Genomic DNA, 27,262 nt, shown 5'->3' on the forward strand with positions numbered 1-27,262 from the left:
AAATACAGCATTTTTGCACTTTATTTTCGTTTACCAACACCATTGTTGTTTAGGCCCATCTCACTTATAAGGGCAGTGGCTGATGGGGAAATTAGTCACCTGTGATTATTTAGCTACTCCTGAAAAATGCCTCTCCATTGGAAATAACTGAAATCACAGATGGTAAAACCTACACATTGCGAAGTTGCCCGAAGTTTCCTCCCCAGGCAACTTTGGAAGAATGAAATGATGCGACGGTTTTACCGCCGGGCACATGGGCGTCCACAAATATGGACACTTCCCCCCCCTGGAGTCTCTGACCTGAACTGAAGTTGTTTTAAGCCACTGGCTGCAGATACGATCTGTGTCTAAGTCCCGGTACAACTGAACACTGATTGGGTAGGCTAGAGGGATTGATCGAGCAGTATAGCAATCACTGTGCAGCTGTACACTATTGGATAGACTAGAAGGATTCATTCTGCATCCTTGCCAATCCCTGTGCAGCTGTAGCGGGACTTAGACTGAGGGGCAGTTTCTGCAGGCAGCAGCAGGTGGCTTGGAATGAGGTAATAAGCATACCTCCCAACTGTCCCGTTTTGAGCGGGACAGTCCCTCTTTTGACAGCTGAACCCGCAGTCACATGTTTGTACTGGAAAGTCTGCACTGAACTGCCAAAAAAGATACAATGTTACTAACTTAACTGTCTCTTGGCAGAGAGCCCAGAATAGATACTTAAGATACATTTGTAACAGTTTTGTCTCTTGGTAGAAGTTAGACTCACAGCTTAAAGGGCAATTCACCTTCATTAGTAAAATTGTAATAAAACATAAAAATTACAGAAATGTGTTTAAACTTTTATAACCTGGCAAATTTTGTAAAATGGGCATGGTAATTAGGGGGTGTGGCTGCAAAAAGGGGCATGGTCAAAAAAATTTCTCTGCAATATGCGCTCCAAATATTTTTGTCCCTCTTTCCGTTTCTAGGATGTTGGGTGGTATGTAATAGTACTAAAGTTATTGTCATTGAAAGCTCCAGATCCTAATCTTCTAATGTCTTGTGTATATGTGTGTCTAATTCAGGATAAGAGGCACCACTTGTACACCCTGGCCTTGTAAAATGAACGCCTGGTGCACGGTGATGGAGGGATCTGCACCCTCCAAATCAGACAACTCCAAAAAGATTCACTGGCACTCAAAGGCTGATGCAAGCAGGGACGAAACCTTGCGTGTTTATTTGCATATAGTGCAATGCTTGACAAAGGGGTTCAACCCCGTAACTTTAATCTGCAAATAAATACACATGGGTTTGTCCCTGCTTGCACCAGCCTTTGAGTGCCAGTGAATCTTTTTGGAGTTGTGTGTGTGTGTGTCTGCCATGTATGTGTGTGTACAATTTGTGTATTTGGACCTGACCCAGATATCTTTTGTACTGCTGCCTGAATTGTGTATTATTGTGTTTGTTTGTTAAGAATTGTCACAATTTTCCTACTGTGCCTGTTACATCTGCTTTTGTTGCAGTGCATTTATAAGCCTATATATATCTATATATATCTATATATATCTATATATATCTATATATATATATATATATATATATATATATCTATATATATCTATATATATATATATATCTATATATATATATATGTGTGTGTGTGTATATGAACTTGCACACTATTTGTTCTCCCGTGTGATCTGAGCTATCAGCTTTATAAATGACACTGTGGGGGTCATTTATAAAGTTTGCACAGCGCATATTTTTCGCAAATGGTTGTATTGCGCATGTTTTTTCCTGAGCACAAATATATTGCACTGCTCTGCCCGTCTTTCCGGTTTTTGCGAATTCGCATTGTGAAAAATTTTTCGCAAATGAGATGTAAATGAGACGGGAGTTTGTGCGAGTGCACAAAATGTACAAGGTTGTTGCCCTGCGCAAACTTTATAAATGACCCCCATTGTATCCTTCCAGCCTTGTCTTCTAGGGGCATTATTAATGGAACTGGCACCATTGTTATTGGCACTATATTAATTCTGGTGTGTTTTCTGGTTTGTTATAAAAATTATTCTGCACTGTGTCCCGGGGGATTCTTTATTGAATTGAGACCATGTTTACACTGTGAGGTATTTGTCTATTATACACAGAGCTGGCCCTATTACCACATGTGACAATTTACATAACATTGGCACTGGAACTCTATTTTGGGGCATTCCGTATCAGATTGGCACTGCACTGTATGTGCTTGCATGAAGTGCCATTTGACTATGAAACAATTAATTGAGTTTATAGCTGTAATTAACCTTCCCAAACCAAAACATCACCTTCTGCCTGTGCCTGCACCACTACTGGAGCTCCCAGCACCACTAGTGTGTAAATGATCAAATGAATGTCTTCTCTGAATAATGCAGGTTTTTTTCTTTCACATGTGTCCATCTCATGCTAGTGCCACATGTGATGTTTATTGGCTTCAACCCACTTAAGCTGGCCATAGATGCAAAGATCCGATCATTCGAATCCTCGAACGATCGGACTTGTCGGACATATCGGACTTCCCCATCTCCCGACCTGCCACTAACCTTTCAGATCAAATAAAGTAGAAAAAGAACAGATCAACCGATGTTCTGCCCCTACAGCAATCGTATGAAAGTTATGTCCGACAAAAGCTAGTGACAGTCTTCCATTAAAGATCATCAGATCGGCAATACACGCAGAGATATTATGGGCAGCCGACATAAATTTTCTAACCTGTCCAATCAACTGAACGACTGATCGGCATGGCACGACAGATGTCTGGACACTGCCAGTGGTGGATTAACAGTATGTTTGGCCCCAAGGCTACCCCTTTCTCCCGGACCCCTCTGGCCCCGCCCACCACCACGCCCCTGCCCCGCCTCCGCGCAGAGGGCAGACAGAGTGCAAGATCATGGCTTAAGCTATTTGGGTATATAGATGATAACATAGACAGATAGTTGTGGATATACTAGTCCCTGTATAAGAGAAACATTAAGAGAACGAGTACTAATCTCTGTCCCTATAGAGACACACTGTGCTTTAACCTTGTTGCAGACACTTGCTCCCGGAAGGGCTGAATGAGAGATATTTTAACCTTTCGAGTGGAAATGGGCAACTGGGAATATAAATGCCCTCTCTAAGCCATGTGTACTATGGAGTGCATCCTGTGAGACGAGATATACAAGGGGGGGGGGGGTCCCCATCGCCATCCTCACACATTTAACCCAGGATAGATGAGAAGGGAGTTTGACACTGGAGAGTTCAGGACAAGGGCTGATCGCTGGCAATCATTTCACTTACTGCTTACATGACGGGGGACTCATGAGTCAGAACGCATTTGTGCCTCCTCATGGGCCCCTCAGCACTGTGGGCCCCTAGGCTATTGCCTAGGTTAGCCTAGGCATTAATCCGCCCCTGGACACTACACACACAATCCAAAAAAATTGTACCAATCGAGGATTCGTATGATCAGATCTTTGCGTCTATGTCCAGCTTTACTTATGTCTCTGCAATGAGAGGGCACTGTTTCAGCCTGGGTAAATATACACAGAATGGGTTTCAGCACAAATGCATGTTTTCAATCCAAAATCTGCTCTGTGTATATGCACCCAGGCCAACACTGTGCCTGTCAATGAAGAGGCAAAAGCAATGGATTCCAGCAGATCAGTTTTTTTCACTAGTCTGAGACTGTTAGTGCAAGTGTGTGAGTCAATGCAAGTGTGTAAGTAGGAAAAACTATGGTTACTGACCATTGTATCTGATGCACTGACTCACCTGCTAATATGTGTGTGCCCAAGGCATGATTTGCTTGTAAAGTGGATAAAGATGGTCACACTGGCTCAGAGTTATGACTCATATTATTTCCTCTGCACCGCATTTTTTTTCACCATCAGGCTATTTACAATTTTAGCTGACGAATAGTTCTCTCTTTCAAGTGTATTAACAATTCCATTCCTAGATTTGCGTCTTTGCCATGAAAATATTTGTAGACACTTTGCTTGTGATGCTTTTAGCTACTTTCCCCTAACTGAAAGATTTTCTGTGGACGCCCATGCAGTGATTTCAGTTATTTCCAATAGAGAGGAATTTGCAGGAGATTTGTCACACTCAGCCATGCATTTTTATCGCGGACGACAAATCTCCCCATCAGCCACTGCCCTTATGCCAATATCTTTTGCTGTTATGGGTCTATTCTGTCTGCAAATATGGGAAAGGGTGCGCTGATAGGGTGCCACCTGTTCAGGGTGCAAGCTAAGCAGTCACACATGGGATCTGTCTCATTCTTTCAGTGTGCCTTCCTTGTTACGCCACAAACTTCAAACTTAAAGATCTCTGTGCTTGCTGTGGAGCCATAGGTTTGACAGTCTTAACTTTTTTCACCAAAACTGTGTCTCAGCAATTATTATTATTCATTTACATATTTGAACATTTTTGTGCACATCATGGGGCTGATCTGTAAGCATAGGCACCTATGGTTGTAAATCAGCCTTTTTATTGCTATTTTACCATTTGATTACCATCATAATATATGTATGTGATGATAAAAGCCATCTTGGTAACCGTCTGATATACCCACGAATTTCACTGATGTAAATAGCATGTCATCTACATTGTGCCAGCTTCTCATATTTATATTCTGTCCATTAATGCAAATATGACAGCTGCTGTCTGAGCATTCCTTGTTTGTCTGTGGTTTGTGTGAGTATTTTCCATGGAAATGTTGCTATAAGGGCATGGTATGAGCCTGTATCTATGTGGGTATTGTCCTCTACCTTTGTGGCCATAGTATATTGTTTTGTGTTTGTGTGTGCTTCTGGTAACTAAATGTCTGTCTCAGATTAGGATGTTTCTGTGTCACATAAATCAGTGGATTTGACAATATCTATGTTTGTACGAGTATAAAAGGTTCTTCATTCATCTACTTTTATCACCGTTAATTATAGGAGAGGAGCCTCCCTATTTCCGCCCCCCTCCGCCTGGCCTCCGTGATCCAGATGAAGAATTCTTAACAAAAACAGTGTAAGTGTACATGTGTAAGTAATACTAGTCACAATTTCTGAGTATAGAATCTTCTTAGAAAAAGACAAAATCGATTGTTTAAAAGCCCCCCTAAAAAAACAGACACAGAATTGCCTTAAAATGGGCTTGCATTCATTTATACAATTGATATACACCAGGTTGTATGTAGGCATGAGGCACAGCATGTTCAACTGAGCCTCTCTGCCCAACATTACTTTGACCATGTTGTAAGTTCAGGGGTCTGTGTGTGTGTTGGATCTATAGACTCCAAGATGGCAATTGGCCTAGTCCCTGGATAAAACTTGTACTATGAGCTATCTTCCATAACCCTCTATTCCCTCACTTGCTAAAAAGCCTTCCAACCCATCCTTAAAGCAGTCTAATATGTGCTATCTAGGTTTGTGTATGTAAGCCAACCCTTCCATTGTAGGTGCAGTTTGCACCTTGGGATGGTTGCAAATATGTGGTGCCTGATTTTTGCAAGAACTGCAAACTGCTGATGTTCTTAGAATGAATGATGCACTGCAGGTAAGGAAAATGGCAATTACTATGATAAATGAGCCCTATTTGTATGTTCCCTGCAGATCTGAATCCCCTCCTATACCCAGAATTCCCCGGGTTATACCAGAGACAGATGTTATAAAACAGGACGAAGCAGAACAGGTAATTGTTAAACTCGGGTTATTCTTAATAAGGACAAGTATATTTATTAAGCAACATACACCAGTGGATTACAATTCCACAGTCACACTGTCATCAGAACAAAAACCTGCTACTCCTGCAAACCAAAGCATTTTGGAAAAACCATGGGTTTTTCATAAATTAAATGTCTACTATATCCTATTTGCACATTAATGAAGTGACCAGCCAACACTAAACAGCATGGAACAGGACCAGGGCCTGACAGAGATTGGGACAGGTCTGATCAGTGTAATTTGCGGATGGTAAATGTTTCTAATGGCAAAAATCAGCCTTTAAATGGCCATCTTAAAGGGGTTGTACACCTTTAAATTAACTGTTAGTATGTTGTAGAGAGTGATATTCTGAGACAATTTGCAATCAGTATTCATTTTTTATTATGGTGGTTTTGAGTTATTTAGCAGCTCTCCAGTTTGCAGTTTCAGCAATCTGGTTGCTAGGGTTCAAATTATCATAGCAACTATGCAGTGTTTTGCATGAGAGACTGGAAAATGAATAGGAAAGGTCCTGAATTGAAAGATGAGTAAAGGTGGCTATACACGGGCAGATAAAGCTGCCGATATCGGTCGTTTGGACCGATTTGACAGCTTATCTGCCCATTTATGGGGGCTTCCCGACGGGTCTTCCAGATCGATATCTGGCAACGATATCGATCGGGAAGGTTTGATTTTTAACCGACCAACCCGTCGGAGCCCCTTGGCGCATCGTAATTCGATCGTTCAGCCATACGGCTGAACGTTCGAATTGCCCCCGATATAGCCATGCCGTTAGTGGCATATCGGGGGAAAGATCCGCTCGTTTGGCGATGTCGCCAAACGAGCGGATCTTTGAGTCTATGGCCACCTTAACAAAAAGGAGCAATAACAATACATCTGTAGCCTTACAGAGCATTTGTTTTTAGAGGGGTCAGTGACCCACATTTGAAAGTTGGGAAGAGTCAGAAGAAAAAGGCAAATCATTCAAAAACTATAAAACAAAATACATTATGAAGACCAATTGAAAAGTTGCTTAGAAATGCCCATTCAATAACATGCTGAAAGTTAAAGTTGTACCATCCCTTTAAATCTGATGAAGCAGTCTAATTAATTTCAGCATCAGGGAGTAGTATCAGGAAAGCCTGGCGTGTAAATGGATATTAAAAGTACTAAATATTCACTAAGATTCGTAGTTGCGCCAGGCGCAACTTCGCCGCGCTTCGCCGCACTTTGCCAGGCGTAGTTTCGCCAGCGCTCCGCAAATTTACTAAAATCCGAAGTTGCGCACAGGGGTAGCATAAGGTTGCGAAGTTGCGCTAGCGTTGATTCGCTAAGTGAAGCAAAGTTACGCTAGCGAAGGTTAATTTGCATATGGCGCCAAATTCAAATTTCAATGGAGGAATACGTATCAGCACTACAAATGCCTAGAAAACCTTCAAAACATCAAATAAAAATTTTATTTTGCCCTACACATGTGCCCACTGTATAGGTAAGTTGCCATGAGTCAGGAAATGTAGGGGGGAAGGAGGGGAGCCCTAAAAAATTTTTCGATCTTTTTCAGCCTATCACATAATGTAGAAAACACGCCAGCGTTTTTTGGGACTTAGAAAAAATTTTGACTTTTTTTGAAGCAATCCCTATCTACTCTATTCCACTTCGCCTGGTCTGAGGTGGCGAAGGAAGTCTAGCGTAAAAGGTAGCGTTCAGTACACTGCGCGCGTTAGTGAATTTGCGTAGTTACGTCCGTAGCGAAAATTCGCCAGGCGTAAGGGTGCGAAGTAACACTAGTGAATCTACATCAGCTTTCGTTAGTAAATTTGCGAAGTAACGAAAATGCCCAACGCTAGCGAATTGACGCTAGTGTTCGGCGCTTCGGCGCTTAGTGAATTTGCCCCATAGTCTGACTCTGTCTGCCTTCTTTTTTCTTCGTCGTTGTAGGGATCTCCATACTGTATTAATCTACATTGTCCCTTAGACAGTCAGACTTAGTCCCAGCAGGCAGCTAGCTAGAGCAAGGCACGGGGTGGGCTGGGGGCCCAATGGGCCACGAGGCCAGGCCAGCCAGCATAGTAGTGGACGCTGGACAGAAAGTAACAGACTAGCAGCTGCAGTAGCACCCGGGTCCTGCAGGACTCAGTGGCACTGTGCCAGTAGGCAGAGTTGAATTTTGTGATTTTTTTTTTTATTAAAAACTTCAGGTGAGCCTGGGGTTGGGTCGACCAGCAGCAGGGAGGGTGCAGGGAGCACCCGATTGGGCCCAGTAACATTTCTGCAGACACAGTAAAATAATTTTTGTAGCCTGCAGACAGTGAAATAATTTCTGCAGACCGTGAAATAATTTCTGCAGACCGTGAAATAATTTCTGCAGACAGTAAAATAGTTTTTGTAGCCTGCAGACAGTGAAATTTACACAGCGATCGGCTTTTTTTTTTTTTTTTTAAAAAAAGCGCCGCATACCGCGCCTAAATAAGACCCTGCCCTAGAAGGGGGCCCTGTGGAAAGTGTAGCCTAGGGGCCTCACATGTCCTTAATCCGCCACTGGGAAGGAACATGTAAATAACATTCCAGATGAACCAATATGCTCCTCCTGTATGTGCTATACACAGTTAGTTTACACATATTATCTGTGTAAAAAAAAGCATAAAGCTGCGTTACATTATTTATGCCAAACATGATGAAAATAAACTATTAAAAAAAAAAGATATACTGTAGATAAATGGGAAAATAGTAGGATGCGTAAAAGGACCAACAATTGTGTTTCCACTTGGGGGTGCCTAACATTTGGCAGCCCCAAGTGGGATAAGACTTTCCTTCTCCTTTTAAGCATCCTACTGTTTTCCCCATTTATCTATACTTTTTTTCAAATTATTTACTTACCTGAAACTTTGGGCCAGAGCTCTTATCAGCAGAAAACTGCACTGGCCAGGGATTCTTCCAGCGAGCACATGGAGCGATCCTCTTCTGGCTTGTTCTTTCTTCAAATTTCCCAGGAAGACGCATGCGCACAGTGTCGGACTTGCTCACTGGGATACCAGGTGTCAGTGGTCCCTCATGTTGCTAAACATTTGGTCTATTTCATGACCATTTCCTATTTCTATGAGAACAAAATGGCTACAAAGAAGGAATAATAGATTATAGTATGTAAAGAAAAGAGACTAGTAGAATAAAGGTTGAGTGAGGAGAGGAAGAATAATAGTACTGGGAGAGGCCTTGTCTAAGATTAATTGGTGGGCCCCTGGTGTCCCAGTCTGACATAGAGTAGAATGAAAAAGCCAAGTTTTTTGTTAAAGTTCGGCTTTTCGTTCTACTGTGAATGCACACCCACAAGAAGAAAGAGGAAGCCTGAAGAGGATCACACCGTGGTTCTCGTTGGAATAACCCTGGGCTGGTGCAATTTTCCGCTGATAGGAGCACCAGCCCGGGGTTTCAGGTATGTAAATACAACTCATTTAAATCGCTGCGTGGTGATGTCCCTCAAGTGACTTAATTCCTTGTATAATGCACAAAAGCCATTAATATCCAGTAAATTATATCCTTATAAATGGTGCTTAGTGATGTCAGTTATAATTGTGCTTAGTGTTGTCATTTTTACCACATGACTCACTGAAAATTGGGTATTATAAAAATAATGTACTCCCCCGTTGTAAAATAAAAGGATTTTATAAGTTGTCGTTCCATGAGCAGTATAAAAGCACATGGTGGAATGCTCATGAAACTCCTTGGTGGTTTAGAATATCCATATTTACAGTAGGGGGGTACATTAATTGCTCCCCATCATAATCAGTGGGGTCACCCATCAAATTCTGCTAGTTTATTTGTATTACCAACATCCAGCACTCGATCAGTGGTGTTACTATAGAGGAAGCAGATCCTTCAGTCACAGGGGGGCCTTGGAAACAGAATGTAGGGTCTGCTTTCTCTACAGCTAATTAAAAAAAACCCTCCTCCCCAGCCTCTTTCTTACTTGCGGCAAGGAAGGGGGGCGCAAGTTGGGCAGCAGTGGGCAGAGATCGGGTGGGTGGAGAGGAGGCAGGATGTGGGTAGGGCAGAGGTGGGACGTTAAGTAGGCAGAAGGATGGGGGTCAGAGGTCGCCGTGCCCCTCTGAATATTTTTTTGCAGGGGGTCCGGCACACTCTAGTTATGCCACTGCACTCAATGCAGAGTGGAGAGTAGGATGTGAGCTTAGGGCACACATCATTCTTCATTGTAGATGACCTGTATTATCTTTTCATCCTGATTTTAATTTGGATTATGTACCTTTAGTTGTCCTTTCCTAAAATGTTTGTTTTATTAAATACTTCCTGTAGAAAGAACCTCCAGTGAATATAATAATCCAGGTGAGCTCCCTCCTCTCGCCTATAGACTACTAATAAAATCTTTTTCTCCTTGCTAATACTATAATGCTTTGAATAAAATCTGGTTACTCCCTCTGCTGCTTTGCCTTTTTCTGCCCTGTACTAAAAACATGCAAAGTGGTACATGGAAAAAGCACAGCTACATATCACTATTTCCATACAGAACATAAGCCAAGAATTCATCCAGTGCCACCTGGAGTTGTACTGCCGGCACAGCAAACTGCTGACTTTCTGTTTTAAGAACCAGCTGAAATAGAAGGGAAATAAGAGATTTTTAAGAAGGTAGAAAAATAAATATGCTGTACAGTACAAGAGCACTTTATTAAACAACAAAACGTGGAGAAAAAAATGCTGATAATATTTTTTAAATGTAAGAGGAAGAAAAACATTTCTCCTGGCAATAGGCAGAATACAAAAAAGGCTTAACAATTAAAATTGACAATATCATCTTTGTAGGCATGCACGTTGCATTGTAAAATGTATGCCCATTTAAAGGGGAGCTCTGGTAGCTTTAGAGATGTTTCACAAAAAAAGTACAACTAGAAAATAATACAGAAGACAGTCTAGGTACTAGAAGTCAAAGAAGACAAATCTAAAGGTGGCCATCCATGATAAGATCCGCTTGTTTGGCGAGGTTGCAAAACAAGCGGATCTTTTTCCAATATGCCCACCAACAGCAGGGCAATGTCGGGTTAATCCGAATGTTTGGCCCTAGGGCTGAACAATAGAATTACAATGAAGAGACTGGGCGCCGACGGGATGAGGACATCATCAATTTTCCTATGTGGTTCTCGATCGCCAAAAAAAAATCAAACCTCCCTGATCGATATCTTAGCCAGATATCGATCAGGGAGACCCATGAGAAGCCCCCATACAATGGCAGATGAGCTGCCGAATCGGTCTAAAGGCAGCTTTAATTTGCCAGTGTATGGCCATCTTTAGAAGCCAGAATCAGGTTTACCCAGATTGTGTGACCACGACTCCATGTGTGAGCCCCCTCCCCACAAGCTTCCCACTGAATGATTTACATGGAAATGGCAGTTAGATAGGGCAATGTTACCATGAGCAGAGTAACACAGAGATTGTGGGCGATGCTCAACTATAACTCACGGCTTGTTGTAGTGTCAGGTGCAAGCAGCTGGTCCCCCTGCCATGGACCCACTTAAAACTCCAAGAAACACATGCTGCAGCACTCCGAAATCTGTGAAGAGTGGTTTATTGTGCCAACAGACTAGGCCTAGTTTGTTGGCACAAAAATAGCCTATAGATATACAGTACAGACTAGCACTTAAACTGTACCTTACATTTAGTGCAGGTAGAACAACTTTGCCATTATATCATACCTGCAATTTTAGTGTAACACTATGGGGTCACTAGTCTGCCCGAGACTTGTAGAGCAGGTACTAATTCTCTGTTTATATCTGGTTATCAGTTAGATGAAGAATCCCAGATCCCCAGCAGCCCAGCTACAGAGACCTCTGATAATATCAGCCCTGTGGCCAGTCCTGTTCACACCGGGTGAGTAACAAGATGGCAAATCGACAAACATGGGTAGAGGAAAGTGAACTCTCCTGCATGTTGCAGTACAGCACTAAGGCGCAATGAGATACAGATTTCTTTGTGGGTTATACAAGAGCTTTACAACAATAATGCAAACATTTCCCATTACCTTATGGACATAAACACACAGATATTATTGTATGATATTCGGTGCATGTACAATGGAAGATGAGCCTATTGATATTGGTAATGGATCAGGATATCATTCAGCTCGTCGATTGGCTAAGCAGGAACATTTTTATTGGGTGCCTTTGAAGGTACCTGAACATCCATATCTACCGATTCAGCTCTTAATGTTTGTAATAAAAATGAACAAACCAATGGTCGTAGGAAAGATCGTAATTGTTCCGTTTATGGCCACCTTAATTCTGCACTACACTCAATAGTACTACTAGCTGTTTGAAGCACAATGACACTCACAGCAAAAGGGCAACAGGTCTGTGAAGTAAAACACATCTTCATACAGTGTCCTCACTCTTCCAGGTTTCTGGTCAGTTTTATGGTGGATGCTCGTGGCGGTTCTATGCGTGGAAGTCGCCATAATGGCCTGCGTGTCATCATTCCCCCACGTACATGTGCAGCTCCTACAAGAATTACCTGTCGTCTAGTTAAGCCTCAAAAGCTCACCACCCCACCTCCACTGGGCGAGGAAGAGGGGCTGACCAGCAGGATCATAGCTTTGGGACCCACAGGCGCTCAGTTCCTCAAGTAATGGCTTAATTCAGCTTAGCTGTCTACCTTGTAACTAGGGATGCACCAAACTCAAGAATTCCTCTGTATCACCTAAGCCTTTAATGGTGCCCTTTATATCTATACAATTGTTTTCCTTAACCCAGAGGAATTTTCCCCTAAATGTCATCCTTTCATTCCTAGCCCAGTGGTGGTAGAGATACCACACTTCTCCTCAGGGGGACGTGGAGATCGTGAGCTGGTTGTTCTGCGAAGCGACAATGGTTCAGTGTGGAAAGAACATCAGAACCGTTATGGAAAAGCCTACCTGGAGGATGCGTTGAATGGGATGGATGAGGGTAAGAACATCTAATCCTGAATTTGGCCTTTACCAGCCAAAAGTTTGGTTCCAAATGTTGCACTTAGCATTTGCTTCATGAATGAGCCCTTTTTTTGCAGTGACAATGTCCTGCATCCAGCCAGATGCTGGATAATATTATTTTCCTTTGTAGCATGCCTTTATGGTACAGTGATTAGATAATATCATGCAAGTCTACTTGTTATTAGTGTTCATGTTCTCACACTGACCTGCTGCCCTTCTCAGAGCTGGAGAGTGAAGAGGAACTTCACAAGAAGCGGCTTTGTCGTATAGTCACCACTGACTTCCCTTTATACTTTGTTGTGATGTCGAGAGTATGTCAAGACTGTGAGCTCATCGGTCCAGAGGGAGGGCCCCTGAAGAGTCACCTAGTACCTCAGGTTCAGGCTACCTTTCCCCCAACTGCCGTCACCAAGAAAGTCAAGTTGTCTTTACAAGTAAGAACAGAAGTCATATTGCAGTGGAAAATACAAGCTGCCTTTCCTTGGCAATTAATAATAACATGTATTTTTAGAGTGCCAACATATTGCGCAGAGCTGTAAAATAAATGTGCTTATACAAAGAAATAACATGCATTACACACACAGTATACAGAGTTATATACATAACAACTAGTACCAGTAGAAAAGGTGAGGAAGGCCTCGTGCAAAAAAGCTTACAATCTAAAGGGGAAGGGAATGAGACACAAGGTGTGGGAGTGGGCAAGATCAGAAATAAGCAGGTGAAAGATGTAGCATATGATATTGCATTTGGTAGATAAATAGGGTGAGGGAAGGCTTCTCTAAATAAGTGTGTTTTAAGAGATCTTTTGAAAGCAGAAAGGTTGGAAGAAAGTTGGACAGACTGTGGTAGAGAATTGCAGAGGAGGGTGCAGCCCTTACAAAGTCTTGAATTTGAGCATGTGAGGAGGTATTGAGAGAAGAATTGAGGAGCAGGTCAGTAGAGGAGCGTAGTAAGTGGTTGGGTAAATATTTAGTGATGTGTTCAGAGATGTTGGGAGGGGCAGTGTTATAAAGTTGTTTTGAATGTCAGGGTCATTAGTTTGAATTTTATTCTGAAAGGTAGAGGAAGCCAGCTGAGGTGTATAAGCCTGGCGGCAGTGTTCATTATGGACTGGAGAGGTGACAGTTTCTGGCAGGGAAAGACAATTAATAGAGAGTTACTCTCTATTTTAACCATATCTGTAAGGTGGGCTTCTCACTTTAAAGAGATAATATCCACCGGCAACAACCCCTCCGTTACCTTGAAAGAGCCATACACAGGTGCTCATCACATGGAAACTGTGTCAGGTTTCAATGGCAGACTTTATTAACAGAGACACGCCAGAGGCTTCCCATTCACAGCACACGTTTCACACAATGTGATTTTTCTTCAAACACATCAACGGTACAAAGCTCACTTAAAGGGGATGTTCTCCTTCCAAACACTTTTTTTTTCAGTTCAGTTGTTTTCAGATTGTTCCCTAGAAATAAAGACTTTTTATGATTACTTTCCATTATTTATTTTTTACTGTTTTTCCAAAATCAAAGTTTAAAGTTTAATGTTCTTGCCTCTTGTGTTTCAGTCTGGCAGCTCAGTAATTCAGGTGCAGACTCTAAACTGTTACGACTTTGCAACATTGAGTTGATACATTTCTCAGCAGCATCTCTGGAGTATTAGTAACTTTTGTATCAATTCTAACAGCTGCCAGTAATTAATCCCAGAGATTCTGCTGAGCAGGGACAAAGATAAGAAATGTACCAACTAAATATATCGATTTAGAACAGTTTACAGGGTCGGCGACCCCCCCTCCCAGAGCTGCTTTAAAAGGTGAAAAATTACACTTTATACTTCAATATTAGAAAAACGGTTACACATAGATAATATAAAGTAATTGGAAAAAGTTGTATTCCTGGTGATCTATCTGTAAACAACTAGTTGTTTGAAGGTGAACAACCTCTTTAAGTCCAGTTTATCTTGGGTAGGCACACACTTTTCCTGTTCCTTTTAAGTTCCTGTAGAACTTGGCTCCCACTTAACCATCTACACCCGTATCCCTCCACTCTCCAATAGTGGTCTGATACCTTCAGGGTGATGACCCTCCACTCTTCCCAATTAGGCCTTTGCACACAAATCCTGGCCAGAAGCCCTGGCACTCTTCCTACCTAGCTTTCAGCGTTCATTGGTTCCCTAACTAGCGGAGTGTCTGTTGGAATGTAATTCCTCTTCCTCCTGGTCGGGCCACAACTGCCTATGCGGTTGCAAGATGAAACAGCACCATTTCTTTTACAGTCACAGTTGCTGTAATGCCCTAAAGGGTTCCAATAAAGGCATTTTTATTTTAAAAAGAAGTGGTGCTGTTTCATCTTGCAACCAGAAAGTGTATACCTGTGGAAAAGTGGCCACTGGGAAAAACCTGCACCACGAAAAAGAAAAAGCCAGGAGGCTGTGCTGACTACTTTGTATGTTTCACAACTGCCTATGCTACACGCCCTCACTAACTTGTACACCTAGTGCTCACTCACTTAAGATCTTTCCTATACTGGCTTCTTTTCCTTTTCTAATGCTGTCTGGTACTCGCTTACCCTGCCAGTTGATGTTGTTCCAGCCATGCCCTCGTGTCAAGTCCCTAAACTTGGGTGGTGCACCTCCTTTTATACTCCCCTGCCCTACATCTCCCTCTGGTGGCCGCGGTACACTACTAACTACACTTAATATTATATTAAAGAACTCTAATGCCCCCTAATGGTGATTCACATTACAACCAACACACAAGCATATACACATTTCACATACACAGTAAAACAAAGATAATACTAAGTACAATGAAATGCAAAGTCACTAATATAGGTTGTGCCATGTCATGCCTCTTATCTAGGTGTCACTATCTGTCACAGAACATTGTATACAGCCCTAAGAAGAAAGACATTATTTTGAATTGCATTTCTGTTTTGCATTTCTCAGGCTCAGTCTGTGCCAGATGAGTTGGTGTCCAGGCTCCTAGATAACCAGGCCACTTTCAGCCCCATTGTCACTGTGGAACCCCGGAGACGGAAATTTCACCGGCCGATAGGCTTGCGCATCCCCCTCCCACCATCGTGGAAGGATAGTCCAAGGGATAGCGGAGAAGGAGACACAACCAGCCTGAGGCTGCTCTGCAGTGTAACAGGTATGAGGGACCAATGACTAATACAGTAATTACAGTAAATAAGGTAAATCTCAATGCCAAATTAGCATTTCACCACTGCTTTTTGCCACTGCTGTTCCAGAGAAACAATGACAAAGCAATGCGTGATATTTACCTTTGGCAAGGGGACTATTAATTCTACTTTGACAGAAATAGATGTGAGAGGGATGAAATTGTACAGAGCAATAAAAAGCTGAAAGGAGTGGCTCACCTTTACAATAACTTTTAGTATGTTGTAGAATGGCTAATACTATGCAACTGTTGCATTGTCTTTGTTATTTATTTTTTTTAGTTTTTTAATTATTTGCCTTTTTTCTTTTGAATCTTTCCAACTTTCAAATGGGGGGTCACTGACCCCATCTAAGGCTACAAATTTATTTATATTGCTACTTCTTATTACTCGCCTTTCTATTCAGGCCCTCTTCTATTCATATTCCAGTCTCTTATTCAATTCAGTACATGGTTGCTAGCGGAATACGGACACTAGCAACCAAGATGGACGAAATTGCAAACTGGAGAGCTGCTGCATAAAAAAGCTAAATAACTTAAAAACCATAAATAATAAAAAAATCAAAACCAATTGCAAATTGTCTCAGAATATCACTCTCTACATCTTACTAAAAGTTAACTCAAGGGTGAACAACCCCTTTAAGCAAAAGGTCAGTAAAAAACCTAAATACCAATTCCCCTGAATACAGTGCTTATAAGGGTCATTTACTTACCACACTGCAAGTTCGCTGGGTCCCAGTCACTTAGCTGGGTCGCAGTCATTTGCTTCAACTTGTACTCACTAACATAACTATAGAGGAAGCAGACCCCGCGGTCGCAGGGGGCCCCGGTCTGTTTCCTCTATAGTGTTGAAGTCCCCCTACCTGGGGGGCGGTTAACTATTGTTACGCCCCTGCTTGTACTTCTGCATAGTTAGAGTTGGAGCACCTGCCTTCTTCCTGTTCCAAATTTGTGAAGTTGCAACTGCTGACGGAGGGGATGGCGAACCCTGAACTACCACCACCTAAACCAAGAGGTAGCTCTATGGTTCAGACAATCCTGTGCATCAATCTCTGCAGCAGGGCTACAACAAGGGGTAGGCAGAAGAGGCACATGCCTAGGGCACAACAGATTCTAATGCCAAATGCCAAAAATAATGCCAGCTGGACTTAGAACATTTTCAGAGCAATTGAGTGTGATTAATGTCAAAGCATCAGGCACATCTCCCCCTTGTTAATGAAATTACACTCTAATCATAGAAAAAACACTGCACTGTGGGTAAAAAAAAATGCACTCAAAAAAGTAAAGTAAATGAACACATATATTCTCTTGTCTATCCTGCCTTCTTTTGCAGAGGTATTTGCTTATTTTAATGAATCTTTCTCATATATTAGGGGGTACAGCTCCTGCTCAGTGGGAAGACATCACAGGAACCACTAAACTGGTATATGCCAATGAATGTGCCAACTTCACCACTAATGTGTCTGCAAGGTAAGCATTGCATAACCTTCACATAGAACTTTCGCCAGCGACGGTCACTTTGCCCTTTAGTAAATCTGCCCCAATGTTTCTCTCGGGGTTGGACTGGGCTGGCAGGACACCGGGAAAAAACCCTGCCGGGCCGCCGGCCCAGACCCACACCCTGCACTCCTCCTAACCCAGTTCTCTCCTAACACAGATCGCAGCGATTGCGCTCCGTAAAAATTTACATGCACTCGTGGTGGCCGTTGGCAGCATAGTGTAGACTTTGCAGCTGGGGGAAGGTGTGGGGGGCCCCTGAGGCTGCAGGCCCTGCCCCCCCCCAGTCCAATGCTGGTTTCTTTTATTTTTGATATACATTTGTGTTGTGCCTGCAGATTCTGGCTATCAGACTGCCCTCGTACAGCAGAAGCAGTGTCCTTCTCTACACAGCTGTATAAGGAGCTCAGTGCAGTGCCATACACAGCACGTTTTGTGGTCTTTGCCAAAATGTCTGATGGGCGGGAGGGACGCCTTCGCTGCTACTGTATGACTGGGGACAAGTTGGAGAAGACTTTGGAACAGCATGAAAACTTCACCGAGGTAGCACGGAGTCGAGAAATAGAGGTAATTTTTTAATGACTAGCAATTGACAAAATGCCCAAAATATAACACATTTGTAGATTTCTGATTATTCACACAACTGGCCAGATATATTGCCAAATGGTAGCCAAAAACCTTTTGGTTGAAGTCTGCTTGTAATGGGACAGTTAATAAATCCTATCATCCAGTACCGGTATGGAATCTGTTATGCAGAATACTTGGGACCTTGGGTATTCCTGGGTAACGGATCTTTCCATAATTTGGAACTTCATACCTTAAGTCTACTAGAAAATCATTTAAATATCAAATAAACCTAATAAACTGGATTAATTATATCTTAGTTAGGATCAAGTACAAGGTACAGTTTTATTATTACAGAGAAAAATGAAATCATTTTTAAAAATTGGGATTATTTGGATAATATGGAGTCTATCGAGGACAGCTTTTCCATAATTCGGAGATTTCTGGATAATGGGTTTCAGGATCACGAATTCCATACCTGTACTTTCATTAAAAGTTTATTTACTTGTTAATTTAATGGTTAATTATTGTCACAATAGCATTGTTTAATTTTTCTTCGAAACATCTGATATGCTAATGTTTTTATCTGTATTTCTTATGCAGCATTTATGAATGCTATCTTAAAATTGACAGCGGGGGACACAATAATGTCTTTACATGTATTATATGAGTTCTACCCTTACATATCACTGCACTTTGGGTAATTGCCATGTCTGAGCTATATCTACGGGGCGGCATTTTATTTATTCATTTCTGATGCTTTCCACATTATAAATGTGCTCATTTACTCGGAAAATGTTCTTCTGCAGGTGCTTGAAGGGACAGAGCTATTTGTAGAGCTGTCAGGAAATCTGGTACCATTAAAGAAAGCAACTCAGCAAAGAAGTTTTATTTTTCACGCATTCAAAGAGAACAGATTGCCGCTGCCTATTAAGGTAAAACATAATACATCTTTGTACATTTGCATTGCCCATTAAATGGACAAAGGAGGTTCCGTCTAAATATTCAGAAGGGGTTTTTTTTACAGTGAGAGCTGTGAAGATGTGGAATTCTCTCCCTGAATCAGTTGTACAGGCTGATACATTAGATAGCTTTAAGAAGGGATTGGATGGCTATTTAGCAAGTGAGGGAATACAGGGTTAGAAAGGATTTTTTCTTTTCTTTTTTCCTTTCTCTGGATCAACTAGCAGTTAAGCAGGTTAAAATTTAGTGAAAAAGGTGGAACTTGATGGACGTGTGTCTTTTTTCAACCTAACTTACTATGTTACATATGCATTGCCCATTGAATGGACAAAGATATCTTGCATTAAGGATACTCATCAAAATATTGCAAGCTGGTTAAACACTTTGACCAGAATCCCTTATTTAGGGCTCGTACACATTATGGTTTTTTCCTGTGTTCCCCTAAAAATCATTCAACCGCAGGAAAGCGCAGTTCCAGACATAGGCAATTAATGTAAGCGCTGAACCAGTGTCTAACTGGCCCACAGGGATACCAGGAAAACTCCCGGTGGAACCAGGTGTCAGTGGGCCCTCATGCTGCTACCATTTGGCCAATTTCATGGTCATTCCCTATTTCTTTATGGGGAAAAAATGCGTAATAGTGGAAGAATATAGTTAGTAGATATAAAATACTAGGAGAATGAAGTGATTGAGGGAGGAGGAATAATAGTTTGGAAAGTGGCCCCATAGTCCAAGATTTTCTGGTGGCCTCTGGCATCCCAGTCTGACACTGAGCCAAACCCAGGTGGAATGCAACATGCTGCATTCCACCTGGGTTCAGTGGCGTAACTACCGGGGGAGCAGGGGGTGCGATTGGACCAGGGCCCGCACCCCCTCAGGGCCCCCCAGCAGTTTGCGCGCCACTGATTCCGACCGGAAAATCACGTACTGCCTGTGTTCAGTGCTTACATTTATCTGTGTGAGTACAGCCCGGTTTAAAATAATTGACTGCGTTCCATCCTGTGCTCCCCTGCGGTGGAACCCTTAAAACACAAGATATTTTCAGATGAGCAAAGCTTTAAGGTGTCCTAAATCGCACCCAATTTCTAGTAAGCACCAACGACATTTGGTTCTTTGATTCAAGACTGCCCTGCCTAAATAACAGATGGGGATATGATTTGCAATGTGACAGATTGGTTATTGTGTTTTCAGATGTATTTAAATAGAACAGTGTAACATTTGGCAAAATATGTGCCATAAATGTGCCTTACGTGCCTATGAAGAGGCATGTTCCTCTATGTTGTCTTTTTGCTGTGAATCTGGCCAAACAAAAAGTATTATGTTTAGAGACAGAAGGGAAAGGGGGTGTGCATTTGCCTTTTCTTGGATATTAAAATATATTTAATCAATTGAAAGGCAAAGTTTAGACACTCTAAAACAACCTACAATCCTGTATAATAAATAAAGTATATAAATTACTGTGTCTGTCTTAGCCATGGTCCATGTATTAAAAATTATTCATATACATATGCCTCTGCTGGGCTAAGCTATTAGGGTGAATATTCCAGGCAGAAGAAGTGACAAAAAGGCCAGGGACCTAAACAGACCCTGCTCCCAGATCTTCAGACTGCACCATCTCTCAGAATTAGGGGGGGATTATATGCCTCTTGCTGCCATGAGGCGACTCCTGCGATGCTTGACTGAGGGATCACATTATTATGCTAAAATTACAAAACAAAACCCCGTCTTTAAATAACATTTTATGCCTGGCAGATTTCATATCTGGAGTTGACTGAGTTGTGCACTTGCCTTGTTATTCTTACAGGTGCGCGACAGCAGCCGAGAGCCGTGTGGATCTTTGTCCTTCTTGCGCAAATCCATGAAATATGAATCATCCCAACAAGTGTTATGTCACCTAAATGTCACTATGCCACAATATACCCAGGTGATGATGATTTTGTGATCCTCTGTCTATATCTGTAAAAGCTGAGTTCACATTTTGCATTTAGCTGAAGGTTAATTGTAATTCACATCTTGTAATAATAATAATTATTATTATTAACATGTATAATAGGATACATTACCTTTTATCCAGAATGCTCGAGACCTGGAGTAAATCTATGGGTGATTACCTCTAGCATTCTAATTTTTCATCATTTCTCTTTTCCAAATCAGTTTTTAAATTTCTATTCAGTATTCATATATGTTGTAATTTTTAAATTTTTTTGCAAATACATGTTTAAAATGTACAGATTAGGCAAACTGGAATATATATTTGCAAATGTATATTTAAGGCAGGGGTTGGACAGGAAATAACTTGGGAATAGTTTATAATGTGCAGGAAATCTTACTGTTACATACTGTAAATATGCACAAATATATGAAAGAAACACCTTCGCCCAAGTAAGACTTTAGACCTTTCTTCCCACACAGGAGTAGGGTTGCCACTGGCCGGTAAAAATTATGCTTCATGCCAATGTAATGAATAGGAAAAAATGTCAAGAATATAGGAAGGCCGGTAGTTTTTTCAGGAAAAGTTGGCAACCCTACACAGGAGCTTGCCCAGACTGGCCATCTGTGAATTCGGCAAAAGCCCGTTGGGCCGATGTCTGTGTAATGTAAATGGGCCGCACGGGCCTCTCTGCACAGGTCTGCTGCTGCTCACAAATACCACTAGACAGGGCCAGATTTACATAACGGGCGCCCCTAGGCCCACTGCCGTTCATCGCCCTTGTCCCCTCCCCTCTATTCATGCAAATTTTCATGGAGATTGTATCTCCTGCACATCCCCAGTGTTTTTGAACCAATGTTGGTGTGGTTGGGCAGCATGCGGCCCCCCTAAAATAATCTAGGACGGCCACTAGATGTCACTTATTTCTCTTGTGACTGCAGCTCCTCTGCAGTCCTTCAAAGTAACCATTAGGTGTCAGCACTTCTGGAACCTGTAACTGCCAAATTTTAAATGTTTCCACTGAACACCAATGATCTTTTTTTTTTCTTTAAAAGCCCTGACACCAATGTTTTTATTAAATATTAATGGGGAACCCTGGCCACAAATGTTTTTTTTTTTACTTGGGGGTCTGGCCACCAATTTTTTTTTTTACTTGTGGGGAGTCTGGCCACCAATGTTTGTTTTAACTTGGAGGGAGCGGGAAACCGGTGGTTGTTTAACTGGGGGGGGGGGTCACCAATTTTTTTTTATCTTTTATTGGAGGCCCTGACCACCTTTTTTCCCCCTCATTTTATTGGGGGACCCTGACCACCAATGTTTTCTTTTTAGCTTGTGTGGGTGGGGGAGCTTGGTCGCCGATGTCACACATGTATACAGTTATGGGACCTGGGGTTTTCCGGATAATGGATCTTTCCAAAATTCTACTAGAAAATCATGTAAACATTAAACAAATCCAATACTCTGATTTTGCTCCCAATAAAGACTAATTATATCTTAGTTTGACTCAAGTACAAGGTTCTGTTTTATTATTACAGAGAAAATTAATTCAACTTTAAACATTTGGGTAGTTTAATTATAATGGAGTCTATGGGAGTTGGTTTTTCAATAATTTGGAGCTTTATGGATAATGAGTTTCCATATAACCAATCCCATACCTGAAGTGGGCTGCTTTGATTTTTTTGCCATGGCTGATTTTTTCTTCCAGTCCAGCCCTGTGTGGGAGTAAAAGACAGAATTTTGTCTTTTACTCCCAGACATGTATGTGTGCACTGTGAACATAGGGTCCTACGGGGCGGTTCTTAGTACTTAAAATTCCAATTTTCAAATGGCACATGCAGATATGGGACCTGTTATCCAGAATGCCCGGGACATAGGGTTTTCCAGATAATGGTTCTTTCTGTTATTTGAATCTTCATACCTTAAATTTACTAGAACATCATGTAAACATTTAATAAACCCAATAGGCTGGGTTTGCTTCCAATAAGGGTCAATTATATCTTAGTTTGGGTCAAGTGCAAGCTACTGTTTTATTATTACTGAGAACATTTTTAAAGAAATTGTATTATTTGGATAAAATGGAGTCTATAGAAGATGGCCATAATTTAATGCTGGATAATGGATCCCATACTACTATAAATCCATTTACTACTAAAAAAATGGTTTATATAGATGAAGCAGAGTTTTACATATGGGCTGCAATATATTTTTATAGACCCCCCTATATTGTTCGGGGGATTGGTTTTCCTTAAATAGAATCGAATGCTGAATGCAAGTCCTGCTGACGTTTCAAGGTACTATCAAATGTTTTCTGCATCAAAATGATTATAAAATATACAAATATGCCACAATTTACTTTTTATTTCAGAGAAATCCTGGGTAACATTTTCTTTAAACAAAATGAAGAAGGATATAGAACGACACCATTACATCTTGTTTTGTAATAAGACAATGTGATTGTGTAAAACACACTTGTGTTTCTACAGGGCCAAGGCAGCCTAGACAGAAGGAGGACGACGCTAACCCCACTGGCTCTAAGAGAGAGATACAACCGGCTGAATGACAGCACAAGAAGTATGAAAAAATAGCTAAGTCTGGCGGAAACATTGAAGGGGAAAGGGAGAGATTAATAAAGGCATTAAGGGGCAGATGTATCCATTACAGAGCTATAGTATCCTGAAGAATTCCCAGCGGTTCCATATTACCCCATTCATCAAAAGTTTCTCAAACTTTCTTCAGCTTCATCCTTACTTCCCCCATGTACAGTCCTTTTATAAACTGGCCTCTGTGAGCATTTTAAAGCAAGGAATTTAAGAGTGAAGAATTAGGGTAACCTTTTTTGGTTGAGCATTACAACATTGGGAAACATAAAACGAGATAAATTGTAGGTAGGTTCATGAAACATTATATATATACAGTAGAACCCCCATTTTAAGTTTTTTTCAGGGGACCAGAAAAAAATGATGTAAAATCCATGAAAATGTAAAATCAGGGAAATGTATTATGCAAAATATATAGGTGGGACCACAAAACAACATTGTAAAATGAGGAAAAACTCGTTGGACTATGTGTATATATATATATATATATATATATATATATGCAAAAATTCACCCCATGCGTGGGCTTTGGAAAAGGATGACTCAGCAGAATGCATGAGTACAGTTGGGATGCCTCCAGTTGGACCAAAAGTGGTTTATTCCCTGTTCAACAACCATTAAAGACCAATAAGTCTGCTGCGTTTATAAAAATGACAGCAAATCACCAATTAGTTGATGTTGGTTGCAGCCTGGGAGTCTGTTTTTATGTTGGAAGCCCTTGCAAAGTTTATTGCGGAAGTGCAACATTTCGGCGCAAGCCCCTTTGTCAAGCTTACCCTTAACAAAGCTCGACAAAGGGGGCTTACCCGGAAACAGTGAACTTCCGCAATAAACTTTGTAAGGACTTGTCCCTGCTTGAACCTACCTTGAATGCCAGTGAATCGTTGTTTCAGTTTAGTTTAGGGAGATTGCCGATTCCTCTTTAACTGGGCACAGGCATTCAGCTGATGGAGAGCCAGAGTGTGGTAATACATTCTTTATGTAAGAGTGTGTTTTTATGTCACACACTTACACTGAGGGGGTTATTCATTAAAGTCCTATTTTCTCTGGTTGGACTTTTAAAGGGGTAAACCACCATTATTTCTTAGGAAAAAAACTTGAATTTTTTTGTGATTTATTAAACCCCAGTGGTTTTAAAAGTCTGTATAAAAAAGTACTCCAACTCAGACCTGCCAAGTTCATGTAGAAGTCAATGGCAGATGTCCTGAAGATATCCTGATTTGTGCTGGGTTTCTGAAAAAGTTGTGGATTTGGGCATCAAATCCGAAAAAGTCTTGGTATTCTAATCATTTTTTTTCCCTAACACACTCTATGAACTATTTTCTTGCAATCAGCCTTTATGTACTCTTTCCTCTATAACCCCCTTTCATTTCTCCCAGTTGCCTATTCTGCTACCGTTGCCATCTAATCTGCTGTTGTCTTTTTCTATCACTGTTACGTCTCTTTCCTATATATTCATCCATTGCAGCTGCACTTTGTTTATCTTGGTTGTTGATTCTAAGCTAAGGTAGTTGCACTGGACTGTTGTGAATTGTGTCACCATGCTAGTGCCTCTGCTTACAGAAAACGTGTACCCATCAAGTCAGGATTGTGTAAAATCTCTTTTCACATTCTCTTTGTAACCTTCTTCTCTGTTTTCTTCCCCAGGTTCTCTCAGTGGTATTGATCGCCTTGATAGGAAGATGGCTGTAATATCAGAGCACCTAGGCCTCAGCTGGGCTGGTAAGCCAAAACTTCACCCTGTCTCCAGAGTATAAGCTTACTGGCAGCAGTCACGGCAATTATAGTTCTAGTTCTCTATGTGTCCTTTATTTTGTGTGAAAATGTTCTGTACTGGTTCAGCATTGTCACTCTTCTTTTCCCAGAGCTGGCTCGGGAGCTGCAGTTCGAGATGGATGAAATCAACAGGATTAGAGTGGAGAATCCAAACTCCTTGCTGGAACAGAGTGCTGCATTACTCCAATTATGGGCATCCCGCCAGGAACCCAGTCCAAAGAGTAGGTGCACTGTATCATAGCCTAATGGTTTCAAAGAGTAGGTGCACTGTATCATAGCCTAGTGGTATCAAAGAGTAGGTGTACTGTATCACAGCCTAGTCGTATCAAAGAGTAGGTGCACTGTATCATAGCCTAGTGGTATCAAAGAGTAGGTGTACTGTATCACAGCCTAGTAGTATCAAAGAGTAGGTGCAATGTATCACAGCCTAGTGGTATCAAAGAGTAGGTGTACTGTATCACAGCCTAGTAGTATCAAAGAGTAGGTGCAATGTATCACAGCCTAGTGATATGAAAGAGTACGTGTACTGTATCACAGCCTAGTGGTATCAAAGAGTGGGTGCACTGTATCACAGCCTAATGGTATCAAAGAGTGGGTGCACTGTATCACAGCCTATTGATTGCCAACATGTTCTGACACAAATGCAACCAGGAAAAGTGCAAAGGTTTTGCACGGATTCTCAATTGTCTTATGATATGGACAGTCCAGTGCAGATGTCACTTGTCTCTGGCTGCATGTCTACATATGGCAATTTAGAATTCTAAATTCTAAATTTAGAATTCTAGAATATTGCTCAGCACAGTAAAGTAAGTAGAAGTATGAATATAATTGGATCATTGAATCTCACCTGATACTAATACACCCAGGCCAGACTGCATTGACTGTGCAGCATTCACCCCCTTAAGTTTAGTTTTCCATATTTGTTTTACAACCTGGAACTAACATTTCTAGGCATTAATACTTGGTGGAACCACTTTTAGCTGCAAATATTTTGGAATTTCCTCTGCTAGCTTTGCATATCTGGATCATGTAATTTCTGCCGATTCTTCTTGGTGAAATTGCTAAAGCTCAATCGGGTCTAATAGGGACTGTTGATCAACATCAATTGTCTGGTCGAGCCACACTTTCTTAATCCAAACAAGGCCTTGGCTTTGTCTGGGCCATTTCAGTTTGTTGGTTTTATCGTTTTATCGTTTCATTGTCGCCCTGCATTTAGGGCCATTGTCCTGGTAGAGTGTTAATCTTTGCACCTCTCTGAGGTCTCTTACACACTGAAACCAGGATCTCCTGTATTGGGCTCCATTCATCTTGCCCTCAACCCTGAACCATTTCCCAACCCTGCAGATGAAAAGCACAATATGCTGCTTATTTATTCAACCTGGGGATAGTGTTCTCTGGGTGAGGGACAATGCTAGCTTTCTGCCATACATAGCTTTTTGAATTAAAGGAGAAGTAGAGCTTAACTAAAGAAGTAGGATAGAAATGTTGTACATTATGTTTTGAGCTTCTATGCCTGCCAAAGGCAACCACAGTCCTTTAGTATGGAAGATCTGTGTCTCCAAAGATGCCCCAGTAGCTCCCCATCTTCTTTTCTGCTGATTCACTGCACATGCTCTGTGCTGCTGTCACTTACTGAGCTTAGGGACCCACTCACAATATACTGTATACATAGAAAATAAATGTCACAATATAAGGCTGCTTAGTAATTAATACATGGCAGCACAGAAACCAGTGCAACTAGCATCAGAATTTAATAATCTGCCCTGTAGCATCAACTTATATTACAGACAACCCTCAGTTTTTGCTTGATAATTTGCAATGACCCCTAAATTTTGCTCCTCAACAGCTGCTCAGAGCCCACTGAGCATGTGAGTGTCGCAGACACTTTCCAAGATGGTGACCCCCTGTGACAAGTTTGAAGTCCTGGATCATTGCTGCTATTGAGAAGCTGAACTTTAGGCTGGTGCAATAAGTGCAGTATATAAAAAATTCTATTTTTGGCTATATTCATTTTTAGGGTTTAGTTCTCCTTTAAGGCCAAAGCAGATTCTGATATTACGTTCTTTAGCAATGGCTTTTTTTCTCGCCACTCATCTAAAAAGCCCATCCATATGG

General features: G+C 41.4%; 1 protein-coding gene across 6 annotated transcripts in view; it reads left to right on the top strand.

Moving 5' to 3' along the window:
• Nucleotides 1–27,262, top strand: part of ank1.S (ankyrin 1 S homeolog) — a 146,591-nt gene that overhangs the window by 93,716 nt on the left and 25,613 nt on the right. For 5 of the 6 annotated variants that reach the window (XM_041587435.1, XM_041587430.1, XM_041587433.1 and 2 more), the window contains 15 exons: nt 4,932–5,007; nt 5,592–5,670; nt 9,990–10,019; nt 11,470–11,555; nt 12,081–12,305; nt 12,471–12,625; nt 12,871–13,082; nt 15,589–15,793; nt 17,194–17,290; nt 17,656–17,884; nt 18,691–18,816; nt 20,649–20,768; nt 23,258–23,345; nt 25,019–25,093; nt 25,237–25,368. In XM_041587435.1, coding sequence (XP_041443369.1) covers nt 4,932–5,007; nt 5,592–5,670; nt 9,990–10,019; nt 11,470–11,555; nt 12,081–12,305; nt 12,471–12,625; nt 12,871–13,082; nt 15,589–15,793; nt 17,194–17,290; nt 17,656–17,884; nt 18,691–18,816; nt 20,649–20,768; nt 23,258–23,345; nt 25,019–25,093; nt 25,237–25,368 — 1,935 coding nt within the window. The remainder of the gene's footprint in view (nt 1–4,931; nt 5,008–5,591; nt 5,671–9,989; nt 10,020–11,469; nt 11,556–12,080; nt 12,306–12,470; nt 12,626–12,870; nt 13,083–15,588; nt 15,794–17,193; nt 17,291–17,655; nt 17,885–18,690; nt 18,817–20,648; nt 20,769–23,257; nt 23,346–25,018; nt 25,094–25,236; nt 25,369–27,262) is intronic. The other variant, XM_041587432.1, reaches the window with a different exon arrangement.

Source organism: Xenopus laevis, chromosome 3S (assembly GCF_017654675.1).
Source record: "Xenopus laevis strain J_2021 chromosome 3S, Xenopus_laevis_v10.1, whole genome shotgun sequence".
In the NCBI taxonomy this organism is placed as follows: domain Eukaryota; kingdom Metazoa; phylum Chordata; class Amphibia; order Anura; family Pipidae; genus Xenopus; species Xenopus laevis.